The sequence below is a fragment of the Benincasa hispida genome, chromosome 11 (assembly GCF_009727055.1).
Source record: "Benincasa hispida cultivar B227 chromosome 11, ASM972705v1, whole genome shotgun sequence".
NCBI lineage: Eukaryota > Viridiplantae > Streptophyta > Magnoliopsida > Cucurbitales > Cucurbitaceae > Benincasa > Benincasa hispida.
This window is the reverse complement of record NC_052359.1, coordinates 65,196,307-65,213,725: the sequence shown is the minus strand read 5'-3', so window position 1 is coordinate 65,213,725 and position 17,419 is coordinate 65,196,307. Positions and strand designations below refer to the sequence as shown.

The following is a 17,419-nucleotide window of genomic DNA, read 5'->3' as shown; positions in this document are numbered from 1 at the left end:
ATTTGAGCAATATATGAAAGATAGAAACAATTGTGAATTACTTTTATTAATTTTGCATCAGGACGTATTTTATCTGATAATGTAAATGTTTTATATAAATATTTTATTGCATGTTATATATCTTTTATTTTACATAATTAAATTATATTAATCCTATAAAATAAGGAAAAAAATATAAGAAATGAGAAATAAGAAATGGTATCAAACAAGTTTTTCTTTTTTCTTTTTTCTTTTTTCAAGAAATAAGAAATAAAAATATTTAATATCTTGGAAAACATGAAATAAGAAACCAGAAACAGAAAACGAAACATTATCAAACCAACCTTAATGACCTCAAATAAGATTATCCATCATTTGCAATGCTATTTATTCTCCCCGTATGCTTTTGCTGCCTTTTTACCAAGGTCGAAGGACCACTAGCTTGCTTATAGACAATTTTCGAGGTCAACGGATGATTTGAAGTGGTCTAAACTTTTGTTTGTCTTTGATTGGGTCTCTTTGTCTTCATGTATAGTTTGTTGGTTTGATCGTTTACTTGGTTTGTTTCAGTTTGTCAAGTATGTGGCCATTCATTAGTTATTTGTTATCAATATGTGAACTTGTAGATATGGTTTGTGTCTATTTAGTTTGAAACTATTTCATACGTTATCAATTGTATTTTTATTTTTATATTTATTAGGTTTATGAACTTTTTCAAAGTAAATAATATAATGATAATGTTGCTTTGAGTTCACCATTTTCTGATTGTGTTTACATTAGATATTACATAATTATTACTATGGTTGTATTAATTAATTATTTGAATTATATAGTCCTCAATTTTTTTAACAAGATTGTTCGCCAAAAAAATTACTCATACTAATGAACCTCCGTTCATATTTTGGGATTGAATTCTTAATCACCTCAACCAAGGTGTCCAAAATTCTCCACATAGTAGTTGGAAACATGACAAGTTGACCTGCCCAACATGTCAATATATATCTCCATTGTACAAAAGCCCCTAGTTTTATACATTAATTTCAGTTGAAAATATATAGCTTTTACTTAATCAACTTCTAATGTTGTATGGGAATTGAATTTTTAATGATCTCAATGAGCTGGTGTCCCAAAAAGTCAACAAAACTAAGATTGGATAAAAAAATACAAATAAAAAAAATCCCAATATAAATCCCCTATTTATTCCTCCTCCAACAACATCCCAATCAAATAATCTCTCTAGACCATGGCAAGTTTATGGTGTCTTTTGATGTGCGTCATTATTGGGTTTGGAGTATCATTTGGATTCTCTGTGTTGATCCTATGGCTTGTTTTCATAACCCACAAGATCAAATTCAATGTAACCGATGCCACTCTCACCCAATTCAACTTCACCAACAATGACACACAACTCCATTACAATCTTGGTGTTTACTTCACCATTCGAAACCCTAATGAACAAGTTGGTATCTACTATGACACCATTGAAGCAACTACAAGCTACAAAGATCAAAACTTTCACACCAGATTGCTAACCCCTTTTTACCAAACCCCAAAGACGACAAGCCTACTTAAAGGACGGTTTGAAGGGCAGCAGCTTGTGGTAATCGCAAACAACAAAGTTTCTGAATTCAATACTGAAAAACTTGCTGGGGTTTATTCAATTGATGTGAAATTTCGTCTTTCATTGAGATTGAAATTTGGGCTTTATAAAATCATTAGAGTTAGGCCTAAAGTGGGATGTGGATTCCAACTTCCATTGAATTCTAGTGGAACCTCGTCATTTCCTTGGTTTCAGACTGCTATTGGTTGTCATGTTGATTATTGATATTTTCTATTTTTGAGTTCTATAATGATCAAATCCATTTTTTTTTTGTTTGATATCTTTTAATTTGTTAGTTGGAATCGAGATCATATGATCTTCGTAGAGTCCAATGTATGTTTATTGAAGTTTTATAAAATATCAAAATGTCAAACAAAAATATCACTAAAATGATAAGATAACGTAATTTATAATTTTTTCAAGAACGGTCAAATATTTATGTAATAATTGAGATCATTTTTAGGAATATCCAGAGACGAGGTCATGTTGGACTTTTCCTTTAATCTACATATACATAACTTTTTATTTCTATAAAATTATTTTGTAGTGTACGTAATTTAAGCCTGTTATATATATGGTTTTAAATCAACTTAGAGAAGAAAGAAATTCATGGTATGTGAAGACAATTTTCTCTTCAATACGAGACTGTTTGAGTGGTTTCAAAAAAACAAATAAAATAAAATAAATAAGTCGTGTCTAACATAAATAATATCACATCATTTGTGGATACATTTGATTTATATAAATTTAATTTATATACCATATGATATTTTATGATATATATATAGAGAGAGATGCCTCTCCCACCTAAACTTTAAATTGATGTTTGTTAATGTTTTTATATAAAATTGAAATTTTAGCATTTGACAATTTTGTGTTTGAAGGCTCAAAAAGTGTGTTTTTAATGTATTAAGACGAAATATAGTTATCCAAGTGGTTTTGCTTTCATTAAAAATATGGGTCCTGGAATTAGGAGAAGGGAGTATGAATTAAGAAAAATCCAATTACTACTTTCATTATCAATTAATTTTGAGATTAAATTTCATATTTATTTAATATGGTATTAGGAGTTCATATAAAACTTAATGGATACTCTGTTATCTTATTTAAAAAGTGATGAACCTAAACAAGTACCATATTAAGAGGAGAGGTAACACTATGTTTAAAACAGTAATTATAACATATTCTTTGGTAATAGACGCAAACTATCATCACATTTGAATAATTTCTTATAAAAAATTATTATTTCAAATTTTCGTTTGCCAACTATTTATAATTTTAATTTTTGGTTTTTGACTTGTTCTCTCATCCTTTAATCATGAGTTTTCATTTTTTTTTGTTTTTTCATTTGAATTTTTAACTAAATTTAAAAAAAAAAAAAATAGTATTTTGAGTATATAGAGTGAGTGCTGTAAATACACACATTTGAGCACTTAGGTAGTTAAAGGGCTATGTGCTTAGAGATTCTTTTGGAAATTGTTTTGAGTGTGGGTGTGAGTGCACTTTATAAGTACACATTTTTTTTTCTAATTTCATTAGGTGTCTAGGAGTAAGCTATATGCTTAGAGATTGTTTTCACTATTGTTTGATTGTTAAAGGATATATGGGACTATGTGCTTGAGATAAATGGCTACTTAATTAGGCCATTTTTAATGAACTTAAAAGAGCTTTAATTTTCTGTCTCGTGGATTGGATACAAGAATGACTTTATCACTATTTATTACTTTTTTTATTTTCATTCTAAGTATACTACATAGAGAGTAAGTAAAACTCTCCTCATTTTATTTATCATGGAAGCAAAGTAAAATAAACTTACTCATCAAACTAACCAATTGATAAGAAATTAATTTCAGGTATAAACTTTATACTCCCTTCAAGATGGAGACATAACATCTAGAACACCCATCTTGGATAGTAAAACATCAAATGGGGAAATAAATAAAGCTTTTGTAAAAATATCAACTAGCTTTTGTAAAAATATCAGCTAGCTGAAGGTCAGTTCGAACAGGAAGCAACTTCATATTGCCTTTGAGAATATGATCATTAATGAAATCGAAATCCAGTTTAATGTGTTTAGTACGTTCGTGGAAGATGGGATTAGGATTATTGGCAATATGCGTTGTTGAAGTATTATCATAGAAGATGACTGTTAGGGAAGGGCTGGAAATTTTTGCAAATTATGTAACAACTGTGATATCTAAAGTAATTTACTAGTCGTAGTAGCAAGGGCCCTGTTTTTTGCTTCGGCTGAAGAATGAGAGACAGTTCTTTGCTTCTTCAATTTCCAAGATATCAAAGATTCACCCAAAAAGACACAATACTCGGTGGTAGACATTCTTGTATCTAAGCATGATGCCCAGTCAACATTCGGAAGGCATTAAGCTGGAAAGAATCAATGCCTTGAAGGAGAATTCCCCAACCAAGAGTTCCCTTTAAAAACCAAAGTAATGAATGAGCCACATTTAGATGTGTTTGAGAAGGCTTCGCGACAAATTGGCTCAATTTATGCACAACAAAACGTGATATATGGCCGTGAAACCATGAGGTATAGTAGCTGACCAATGAGACGTCTATACGATGATAGATTAGGCAAAATATTCTTATCATTAGAAGACAATTTGATATTGGGATCCATAAGGAGTGAAGCTGGTTTCTATAGACCAACATCCTCGAGCAATTGCAAAATGTAATGTCTTTGAGATAAGAAGATGCCTTTTGACTAACGTGCCAATTCTAAGACCAAGAAATACCGAAGATTGACAAGGTATTTTAGCTTGAAAGTATCATTCAAATGCTTCTTTAAATCATCAATGAGAGAAAGTGATGCATCGGTTAAGATGATATCATCTACATAAGCCAACAATGCATTAAAAGAAGACCCAACACCTATAATAAACAAAGAGTAGTCTGATTTTGATTGTTGGAAACCAATGAGTAGCAAAGCATGTGAAAACTTATCAAACTATTGATGAGAGGCTTGTTTAAGTCCGTAAATGGACTTATATAACTTGCATACTAATTTCTCCCGCTTTGTGAGAACTTTCCTATGCTTGTAGCCCAATGGCAAGTCCATGTACACTTCTTTGGATAAGTCAGCATGAAGATGTTGGGTTTATTTCACATTGTAAAGGCCCAAAAAATAAAGGTCCATTAGGGATAACTTTTCTTTTGTTTTAAAAAGTTTTGCAGCCATCAATAATTGTGTGTAAGTGCACGCAAACTGAGAGAGGCGTAAAACGATAGTAGAGAAAAATTGAAAAAAAAAACTCAATTAGACCAGAAGCGTTTTTTAGCCATTTGAGGATCGATTTGTGATCTGATCGAGCTAAAATTTTGACAGCGTGTTCTTGACACGAGGGTCTTCAATTTGGATTATGGAGATTTCGTTTGGAGTTACTTACTATCAGATATCTTGGGTAATTGATTGTCACTTCAAGTGAGACGTTTCTAATTTTATTCTTCTCAATTTGTTGTCATTTTGTTGCCAAGATTGTTAACCTTGAGATAATTACTATGTATGCCTCTAGTTGTGACAAGGAAGAACTCGTTGTAACCAATTATTAATTATAGTGGAGATTTTGACTTCGGTCTTTAGCTTTTTACTCCTCACATTGAAGGGGATTTTTCACGTTAAAATTTCTTGTGTCCTTACTTGATTATTATTATTGGTGCTAGTTGATTAGTATTCTATTAGATTCCTACAAGAATGGGATAATTGATCCAAAAAATATAGTGTTTATCCCCACAAAGTGGTATTAGAGCGTTAGTTAAATTAATTGTGATTGCCTCGTGTTGAATAATGGATACTAGTTTAGCTAAGATGATTATCCTTAATGGGTCAAATTATCAAGTTTGAAAAAGAAAGATGGAAGATATTTTATATGTGAATGATTTGCATCATCTAGTTTTTTCTAAAGAGAAGCCTGATGATAAAACTAATAAAGAATGAGAATTATGTTATAGGAAAGTGTGTAGAATTACGAGACTATGGGTAGAAGTTAATTTTTTAAACCATATTGGTGAAGAAACCCATGCACAGAATATGTGGAACAAGCTTGATTTACTATGTCCCCCTAAAACTGGTAATAATAAAATGTTTCTAATCAAATAAATGATGGCGTTAAAGTATCAAGATGAAACACCCATGTTAGATCACTTGAATACATTCCGAGGTATCATTAATCAATTTTCTAGGATGAATATCAAGTTTGAAGATGAGATACATGGGTTATGGGACCTTGGTACATTATTGGACTCTTGGGAGACATTTAGAACTTCTTTATCAAACTCAGCCTCAAATAGTGTACTAAGTATGGACTTAGTAAAAAGTAGCGTATTGAACGAGGAGAGAAGAAAATCACAAGGATTTTCTATAGAATCAGATATTCTTGTTATTGAAAGGAGGGGGAGGAGTAAGAGCAAAGGTAGGACGTTTAAGAACAGAAGCAAAAGTAATTGGCCGGTTTGCAAATGTTGAGTGTCATTATTGTCATGTGAAATGGCATATAAAGAAGCATTGTCAAAAATTTAAAAGGGACAATAAAAATGATAAAGTCAAGGAAACGAAGAATGACGATGACAGTGAAGTAAACACAATTATTGTAGCCATCGAAGATTTTTACATCTTATTCAACGGTAATGTTATAGAACTTGCTACACAACAGAGCAGTTAGGTGATTGACAGTGGTGCCTCAATTCATGCTATATCAAAGAGAGATTTCTTTGCATCCTATACACTTGGTGATTTCAGCAGTGTTAGGATGAGGAATGATGGATTAGAAAAAGTCGTTGGAATCAAAGATGTACACTTGGACAATATGAATGGTTCTAAGCTTATTTTGAAGAACGTGAAGTACATTCTTGATATTCGTATGAATTTGATTTCTATAGGTAAGCTTGATGATGAAGGTTTTTGCAATACCTTCTATGATAGTAAATGGAAGCTTAATAAAGGCTCTATGGTGGTAGTTAAGGGAGAGAAATATTCATCATTGTATTATCTGGAGGCTAAGATCACTGATTGTGATATAAATACAGTGAATGATGAAGCGATTATTGATTTTTGGCATAAAAGACTCAGTCACATGAGTGAGAATAGTTTAAAGATATTAGCCAAGAAAAATCATCTTCTTGATATAAAGAGTGCACCCCCAAAAAGGTGTCCTCATTGTTTGGTAGGAAAGCAAACTAGAGTTACTTCACTACAAGAATTTTGGGCTTTAATGTCGGTTGAAAAAAGTGAATCAGATGTATAATGTCGGTTTTGTTTTTTTTTTAAAAAAAAAAAAAAAAAGTGGATCTTTAATGTCAGTTTAAAACTGACATTTTAGAGGTACCTTTAATATCAGTTTTAAACCGACATTAAAGACCCGCTTAATTTTTTCCTCTTCACTCTCCCTCTATTTTCTATTTTCCCCCCATTTTTTTTTTATCATTTTTCCCTCTCCACTCTCCTCCTATTTTCTATTTTCCCCCCATTTTTTTTCATTTTTCCCTCTTCACTCTCCTCCTATTTTCTTTTTCCTCTCATTCTCACAATTCCCTCTTCAGACCCTCTTCTTTCTCACTTCTCTCTTCCAAACCCAGTCGTCCGTGGTGTAGATCCTCGTCCATCGATCGTCCGTCGTGGTGTAGATTTGGGTGAAGAGTCTGCCATTCGTTCATCGATGGTGGTTGAAGAGTCTGTCATGGTGTAGATCTGGCTCGAATCTGAAGTCACACCCAGTCGTCCATAGTGTAGATCCTCTCATTCGTCCGTCATCGGCCGTACCTAGTTGCCCGGATCTGAAGTCCAGATTTGAAGTAGCCCGGATCCGTGTGCCGCCATTCGTCGTTCGATCTGAAGTTCACCGTTCGTCGTTCATCCATATCAGTATGCTCTTCTTCTCTTTCCTTTCTTAAACTCACAACAATTTTTGTTCTTATGTTACGCCTCTTAACTGTTTGTGTAAATGTCTCAATGAAAGCCTGTTACGATTTCACTTCAATAGGTCACTCTGCTCCTAGATTTTGGCCTTTTTATGTGTCTATGGCCTTTGAAATTCGATTTGATTAATGGTTTTGTTGTATGATACATTTGTTGAAGTATTGGCAAGAAGCATTGCCAAGAGTTGCTCCTGTGTTGGGTATACGTGAGCAAGAGCAGTAAAAGCGAAATGTTGAACGCAAGGCATTGGGTAGACGACCATGTAGCAAATGGTTAGCGCTACACGATGAGGTAGGCGATCGTGTAGGTGGGCGCTGGACGATCGTGTAGAAATGCGGGGAGCTAAACGATGAGATAGGAGATCGTGTAGGCGGGCGCTGGACGATTGTATAGCAATATGGAGAGTTAAACGATGAGCTAGACGATCGTATAGTAGATGCGCGGAGCTAAGCGATGCGCTAGACGATCATGTAGATATGCGCGGGCTTTGGACGATCGTGTAGGCAGGCACTGGACGATTGTATAGCATATGCGCGGGCACTAAGCGATAGACTACACGATGCCGCTACGCGATGGATATGAACGCTAGACGATAGTCGTGCTGTGCTAGACGATGAGCAGACGCACTACACGATAGGGGGAATGCTAAGTGATAGGCGATGATATTAAGCGATAGGCGAATACGTTAGATGATAAGGCATCAGCGCTAAACGATGGAGGTAAACGATAGGCGCGATAGCTAAACGATAACCTATGCGCGACATCATTTACTAAAAGATTGAGCTACACGATGGGCCGTTGGAGCTAAGCAATAGATGCAGGAACTAAACGATTGATTGGCTTGAGAACATGTGCATTATGCTAATTAAATACACTAAAAAAATGTTTGACTCACAGTTTTAATAAGTTTTAGTTGATGACTCACAGTTTTAAAAAGAAGATTCTCACATTTATTCAACTATTAAGTTTTCTTGTTTTGCAGGTGCAACAAAGGAGTAAAGATTTGGTATCGCAACCTTTTTATGCTTTTTCTTGGGAAACTCTAGTAAAGAATTTTTCCTTAAATGTACCATTTATACACATTCCCAATAAACACTGTTAGTTGAATATGAATTCTGATCACATTTTCACTTTCAATCCTTTGTCTTAAACCTTTCTTGTTTGTGATCCTTCAAACAACAGTGGTCAGATAAAGATGCCTATAATCAGACACCGCTAAAGCTTGAGGGATCTGTCAAGAAGAATTATGAAAGGATTCATACTTACCAATTGGAGAGAAATAGTAAACTCATAATGTTTGTAAAATCATAATGTTTGTATTACTTGTAATTTATGTTTTCAAGGGTTGAATTATTGTACGGCCTTTTAAATTATAATTTTATTGTAATAAATTTGCAATCCATACATAAATAATATGTCATTGCCACAGTGTTCTGATGATGTGTCATGTTATACTTTTTGATCAAAAAAATGGATTCGACAACGGAATTTAAAACCACAGACAATAATTGATAAAACGGACAGATTCTGGACTTTAATGTTTGTTGGAACTGACATTAAATATCTTTAATGTCGGTTGCAAATTTCATTAAAGACATTATTATTAAAGCCCTTTAATGTTGGTTGTCAACCGACATTAAAGCCCGAAATTCTTCTAGTGCTTTTAAGTCATTTCAGCATTCTGATGTGTGTAATCCTATGAAAATAAAAACACTTGGAGGTGCATAATATTTTGTGACATTTAGTGATGATCATTCAAGAAAAACATGGGTCTATTCCTTAAAAACTAAAGATCAGGTGTTACAGATGTTTAAACAGTTTCATGCCCTTATTGAGAGAAAAACTGGTAAAAAGTTAAAGTGTATTAGGACTGATAATGGAGATGAGTATTATGGACCTTTTGATGAGTATTGCAGAAATCATGATTTTAGATATCAAAACATACTTCTTAAGACTCCTTAGTTAAATAGGATAGCTGAGAGAATGAATAGAACATTAGTTGAGAGAATGGGATGCTTGCTCAAAGAGTCATAGTTATCACAATCATTCTAGGGTGAAGCATTGAATATAGTTGTATATGTTTGCAATCTTACGCTATGTGTTCCTTTGGGATCAAAATTCCGAACATAATATAGTCAAATAAGATCACCTACGTGTATTTAGTTGTAAATCTTTTATTCATGTTCCTAAAGACGAGAGATCGAAGCTTGATGCAAAGACTAGACCATGTGTATTTCTTGGCTATGGCCAAGATGAGTTTGGTTGTAGATTGTATGATCCAATATAGAAGAAGCTCATAAGAATTCGAGATGTTGTATTTGTTGAAGACCAGACGATACTGGACATTGAGAATACAGATAAAACAGAGTTTAAGCACAATGATAATCTGATGGATTTAAGTTCAATTTCTTTGACATAGTCTTCTAAGATAGAAATGAGGTTTAGAATGATCATTTTGTTGATACAAATGAGGGTTCTGAATAGGTTGAGGCAGATAACAGCATTCAGGAATAATTGTCAGAAACATAAGTTCTTATAGATGTTTCACTCAAGAAATCTTTCAGAGATTGATGTCCGTCAACAAGATATTCAACTAATTAATTTTTGTTATTGACCGATGGGGGAGAGTTTGAGAGTTATGAAGAGGCCATAGAAGATGGGCAAATAAGAGAGTGGATTGATGCCATGAAAGATGAGATGAAGTCTTTAAATGAAAACCACACTTTTGAGCTTGTGAAATTGTCTAAAGAAAAAACTGCACTAAAAAATAATTGGTTTTATAGAGTGGAACAGGAAGAACATACCTCAAATCTATGTTACAAAGCGAGATTGATTGTTAAATGGTTCAATCAGAAGAAAGGTGTCGACTTTGATGAAATTTTTGCTCCAGTTGTCAAGATGTCTTCTATATGTATAGTTCTAGGTTTGGTAGCTAGTCTTGACTTAAAGATTGAGCAGATGGATATTAAGACTGCATTTCTTCATGGGGACTTAGATAAAGAAATCTACATAGACAACCAGAGGGTTTTGAGCAGAAAGGTAAAGAGCATCTGGTGTGTAAATTGAAGAAAAGTCTTTATTGGTAAAAACAGACACCAAGGTAGTGGTACAAGAAGTATGAGTCAATTATGGGGGAGCAAGGCTACAAGAAGACTACTTCTGATAATTGTGTTTTTGTCCATTTTTTTTTTATGATGATTTCATTATATTATTGCTTTATGTTGATGGAATTTTGATTGTTGGCAGGAAAGTTTCGCGAATTGACTGGTTGAAGAAAAAATTAAGCAAATCCTTTTCCATGAAGGATTCGAGGCCAACAAAGAAAATTCTTCAAATTTGAATAGTTTGAGACAGAGCTTCCAAGAAGTTATATATGTCATAGAAGCAATACTTGGAGAAGGTATTTGAACGTTTCAACAAAATTAAAGTGAAACCGATCAGTTCTCATTTATCTAGTCATTTCAATCCGAGTTGCAAACAAAGTCCTTCTATAGATAAAGAGAATAAAGATATGAGCAAGACCCCTTATGCTTCCATAGTTGGGAGCTTGATGTATGCCATGGTATGTACTAGACCTAATATTGCTCAAGCTATTGGTGATGTTAGCCGTTTTATATCCAATCCAGGAATATAACATTGGGAGGTAGTCAAGTGTATCATGAGATATTTGATAGCCATTTCCAGTTTGAAGCTCATATTTAGAGGTAGAAAGTCAGTACTTGCTGGGTACACTGATTCAGATATGGTAGAAGATCTAGGCAACTGAAAATCTACTTCTGGTTACTTAATGAAATTTGTAGGTGGTGCAGTGTCTTGGCAGTCAAGGTTGTAGAAGTGTGTTGCACTTTTTGCAACTGAAGCAGAGTATATTGTAGCAACAGAGGCTTGTAAAGAGATGTTGTGGATGAAGCGCTTTATACAGAAGCTTGGCTTCAAACAATAAAGGTATGTGATATACTGCGATAATCAGAGTTCTATTCATTTTGGTAATAATGCTATATTTAATTCTAGAACAATGAACTATTTGAGCTTGAAAAGGTACATATAGACGTGAGGTATCACTGGATGAGAGATGCTTAGAATAATGAACTGTTTGAGCTTAAGAAGATACATACTGATCATAATAGATCTGATATGCTGATGAAGAATCTACCAAGAGAGAAGCTTGAGTTTTTTCATTCCGCTGTGGGAATGACAAGTTCCTTCACATCATGAAAATAGGGGGAGATTTGTTTGGTTTATTTCACATTGTGAAGGCCCAATAAATAAAGGCCCATTAGGGCATAACTTTTGTTTTGTTTTAAAAAGATTTGCAGTTGTCGGTAATTTTGTGTGAGTGCACTCAAATCGAGAGAGGCTTAAATCACCAGTAGAAAGAAACTAAAAAAAAAAAAAGAAAACTCAATTCGACCAGCAACATTTTTCAGCCATTTGGGGATCGATTTGTGGTCCGATCGAGCTAAAATTTTGCTAGCTTATTTTTTATACAAGGGTCTTCAATCTGGACAGTGGAGATTTTTTTAAAACTACCTACAGTAAGATACCGTGGGTAATTGATTGTCACTTCAAGTGAGATGTTTCTAATTTTATTCTTCTCAATTTGTTGTCGTTTGTTGCCAAGATTGTTAACCTTTAGATATATACTTTGTATGCCTCTAGTTGTGACTAGGGAGAACTCGTTGTAATCTATTGTTGATTATAATGGAGATTTTGACTTTGGTGCGTGGTTTTTTACTCCTCACATTGAGGGGGCTTTTCTACATTAAATTTTTTTGTGTTTTTACTTGATTATTATTATTGTTGCTAGTTGATTAATATTCAATTAGATTCAGACAAGAGTGTAATAATTGATCTAAAAAATATAGTGTTTATCCCCATAAAAGGAAGGCGTTGTTGACATCTAAAAGTCAATTTTTAAAGACTGCAAGAGATAAAAGCACTTTCACAGTAACCATTTTAGCAGCTGAGGAGAATGTCTCAACATAATTGAGTCTCTCTTGTTGTGTGTATCCTTTTGCAACCAAACGTGCTTTCTAATGTTCTACAAAACTATTGACTTTGTGCTTCATCTTGTAGACCCACTTACATCCAATGGTCTTAGTTGTATAATCAGGAAATTTTCCTCATAACTTAATTATTTAAGCAAGTAATCTTGCAAATACAAGATTTCGACTTGATAACAAGCACACATCTACTGGATGCATCGATTAATACTATAAAATGTCTAAATGGTCCACTTGGTGGGTTAATAGGTCCACATATATCACCATGAATTCGTTCTAAAAATGTACGTGATTCAGTCCCTAGTTTAGCTGGTGATAGTCTAATTATCAATTTTTCTTGAGAGCAAGCATCACATGATAATTCATTATATTGAAGAATCTTCTAACTCTTCAATGGATGTTCATTTGAATTCTCAATAATTCTCTTCATCATTAGTGATCCTGGATGACCCAATTGGTCATGTCAAATTGTAGATATGTCTGGATTCATGAACTTCAGGTTCATTGATGCATGTTTCAATTACTCGTATATGAGTATAATATAATCCAGAAGATAAAGCATGCAACTCTTCTAATATACATTTTTCATTAGAGACAGTGGATATGATATATAGATATTCCACATTATTCTTACTATCAATCTCAATATGATAACCATTGCAACATATATCTTTAAAACTTAGAAGATTTCTCTTTGATTGACTAGAGAAGGATGCATTGTCAATTATAAATTATGTTCCTCTAGGAAAAATAATATTTGTTTTTCCAAAACCTTCGATCAGATTTGCAGAACCTAATATCGTATTGACTTTTGTTTCCAGCATTGTCAGTTTGGAAAAATAATTTTTACTTGTAAGTATTGTATGTGTAATTGCACTGTCTGCCAGACATACATCTTCTTTACTCATTTATTAGTCACCCAACATATGAAAATAGTCCAGTTTCTTCACTAAAAGAAAATAATTACAATAAGAAAATCAACACTTAAAAAAAAATTATGATAGATAAAGAAAACAACAACAACAACAACAACATTAAGTCTAGATATTCTCAAAATCAAAAGAAACAATTGATGTTCCATCAACTACACCAATCTTCTCTTCAGAAGATTCAAAGAAGTCTGCCACATCCAAATTTGTCATATGAGATGGGTCAAATATATCATTATCCTGGTATACAAAATTTGCTTCCACATTTTTCCTTTTTTCCTTCAAGGAGACTTGATAGAGGTCAAATAAGTGTTTTGACGTACAACAGGTACGTGACCAATGCCCAGTCATTTCGCATCAGAAGAATTCATTTCCAATACTCTTTGAACTCTAATCTTGTGGATCTTTTCCTTTGTGATCATCGTTTTTCATTATTCTTTTGAAATTTGAATGATTAAAGTGACCACCAAGAAAATAATAATTATTTCTTTCTCTACCACGATCATGACATCGACCACAACCACAACCACAATCTCAATTACGATTATTAACATTCACAACATTAACTTCAGAGAATGGTGTCGTTCTGGTTGGTCGAGAATCATGATTTTTCATCAATAACTCGTTATTTTATTTGGTCACGAGAAGACATGAAATTAATTTAGAATACTGTTTAAAACCTTTCTCTCGATATTTCTGCTGCAAGAGCATATTCGAGACAAGAAATGTAGAAAATGTCTTCTCTAACATATTGGCATCAGTAATTTTCTCTCCGCATAACAACAATTTTGAACTGATTTTAAATAATGTGGAGTTGTAATCACTTACTAATTTGAAATCTTGTAGCTTTAAGTATATCCACTCATAATGAGGTTTAGGAAGAATAACTTTTTTTTTATGATCATACCTTTTTCAAATTTTTCCACAAGATACGAGGATCTTTTATTGTAAGATACTTCATTTTCAATCCTCGGTGGAGATGATGATGAAGGAAAAACATAGCTTTGCTTTGTCCTGACGGATGTCATATTTCCTTCTTTAATAGTCTCCCTAAGATCCATAGCATCTAGGTGGATTTCGGTATCAAGTACCCTTGACAAATAATTATTGTCGTTAATATCAAAGACGGCAAATTCTAATTTTGTGAGATTTGTCATGGCAGTGCTATCATATAATATTGTACTCATGTTAGAAATTTAATAGATATTGAATATGAAAAATAACATAATTTTTTTTAATTATAACGAAGAGGAAAAAATCGACATACTATTAGGACCTACCTTTAGCAGGGAAAAAGACAGGAGCTCGTGTTGATAACGTATTGTGAATTTTAGGAGCACAACGGGAACATAGATAGCAATAAAATATAATATTAAAATAAATATAATATAATATGAAAATAAATAAATATTAAAATAAATAAAACATAATATATAAATAAATAAAATAAAATAAATTAACAAAATAAGAAATGAGAAAATTCTCAAATTTCTCTTCTCTCCCATTTATATGGAATTTACTTAATATGTGTCTTTCAAAACCCACCAAAGGCCACTATTTATAGGCAATTTGGCAAGTAGAAGGTGAATTACATGGATACTACAAATGAGTATTTACAAGATACATGGATAATACTTTGGAAAATTAGGACATGACACATGATCAATGAACACTAAGCATGAGCATCTACTGGGCATCTATTTTCTATAATATTTATAATATAAAATAAATTTAACTATGGAGCTTTTTGTTGGATGACAACATATTACTAGGTAGCTAGGTAGGTCAAAATGTTCATTTCGCCTCTACCTCTTCAGAATATACGATTTTGGACCCTGTTGGATGAAACTCTGGCTAAGAGAACGAATCTCATTCGTTCTTCGGATGGCAAATCCCAAGATGTTTATTCTTTCATCCTTTTGAAGAGCTCATGGAGTACATGAAAGAAGAACTGAAGAATGATGATAATCTCTCAAATATATATTGTTTGTACACACTTTGATCGTGATCTCGTCAAAGGTATCTTTATGCCTAAGATCTATGGGAAAACATTAATTAGCGTTATTCAATTCCAAAAAAGATTTATTGTTTTTCTAACCAAGTTTCCTATTAAAGACATCCTCGAGACAGAGCGTGGGGTTGGAGATGGCTACTTCGTCTCTGTTCTCACACTCTATGTCATTCTCCATATCCACAAAATTCTCTTTTTAATATTCTATGAACCAAGGTAGAGATTGAGTTTTCCGCAGGAACTTCTTTTTTCCTTTTTCGATTTGTGTTTTATTAAATAAAAAAATAGTTAATTTAAATAATAATTATTAAAAAGTTCTAATTGAATAATTAAATTTCAAACTAACTTTTTTTATGATTATTTCCACTTGGACAGTTTGAATTCAAAAACAAAATTACTCAAATTTTGAATAGAAGGAAATAGTTATCTATAAAATTATTAACATATATAGCTTAAATTTAAATGTATTTAATTCAAGCAGATCCATCATCTTGGTCATTATCAATCAAACTTGAAATTTATATAATAGTAATAATAATACAATAATAATAATTATAATAAATTAAAAAAAAAAAAAGAAGCAAACGAGGCGGGATGGGGCAGAGACGAGGAATACATTTTCTATTTCGTCCCCATTTAGCTTACAAATTTATTTTTCTCGACTTCCTCCCCATTCTTGGCTAAAACATGGAATCCACATCTTGTTAGAGGTGGGAACACGCGAAAAAAATGGATATTTTTATTGCTTACTAATTCGAAGATACGTGTCATGCACCCGATTTAAAAAGTTTACAATTTAATTTTTAAGACAAAACTGAAATTAAATTAAATTTATGTTTTATTAAGTTTAATTAGTAAATGTTTATTATGAAATTAAGTAATTAAAGAAAATAGTATCTAAAACTAGAGTAATTATTAGGTGTAGCCTAGATTGTAAGTAACCATCATGCTCCCATCTTCTTTATCACATAAACTAAAAATATTTAAAAATATATTTTTTTAAATAAGAAAAATGGCACATGACACATTCTGATTAGATGACAGCTAGACTATACAAAATATGAGTGTAACCTGGCGGAACCTAAGTTTTTCCCTAAAACTATGCATTTCTTGTTTCAAGTTAATTTATGCTGTAAATGAAATAGGTTGGATGTGGTAGAAAACTTCGAAACAAGGAAATAAGATTTTTGAGTAAATATACTTATAATTAAGTTTAAATTTTAAATATTTGACATGAATTTTAAAAGAATAGAAATATAGAAAAAAAATTAAATATTATGAAAATTATAATAATAAATAGATGCACATTGCTTAGTGTCCCAAAGCCATATGTTACCATTCATGTTATCCATGTGCCTTGTAATTATTCATGCTTAGTGTCCATATAAGTCTACACCCTACTTACCACTTTGCCTATAAATAATGATATTTTGTGAATTTTAAAATCACACATACATTGGTGAGAATTCCACTTCAAAATTTCACTAATTTTCATTATCCAATTTTATAATGGATTGTTTTTAAATATAGAAAAATAAATCACAATATTTATAAAATATAGCAAAATTTTAGAACTATCAATGATAGACGATGATAGATACTGATAGACTTCTATCAGTCTCTAGCAGAGATATTGATAGACACTGATAGAAGTCTATCAGTGTCTATCATTGATAGTTCTAAAATTTTGTTATATCTTATAAATATTTTCAACAATTTTACCATTTGAAATAATTTCCCTTTTATAATTTTAGTTATTTTATGTTTTTAATTATTTTATTTTATATATTTAACATTATTATATAAATATATTATTATATTATATTTTCTCTATATCTGTGTTCTCGTTGTGCTCCTCAAATTCACAACACGTTATCAGCACGAGCTCCTATCATTTTTCCAACTAAAGGTAAGCCCTAAAAGTATGTCAGTTTTTTCCTCTTCATTATAATTAATAAATTTAAAATTAGA

The 17,419-nt window shown here is 32.3% G+C and overlaps 1 protein-coding gene across 1 annotated transcript; it reads left to right on the top strand.

Moving 5' to 3' along the window:
- Positions 1-1,222: 1,222 nt before the first annotated feature.
- On the top strand, positions 1,223-1,804 carry LOC120090812 (NDR1/HIN1-like protein 10). Its single transcript, XM_039048519.1, has one exon. It carries the CDS (start codon positions 1,223-1,225, stop codon positions 1,802-1,804), a length of 582 nt encoding a protein of 193 aa, XP_038904447.1.
- The last annotated feature ends 15,615 nt before the right edge of the window (positions 1,805-17,419 follow it).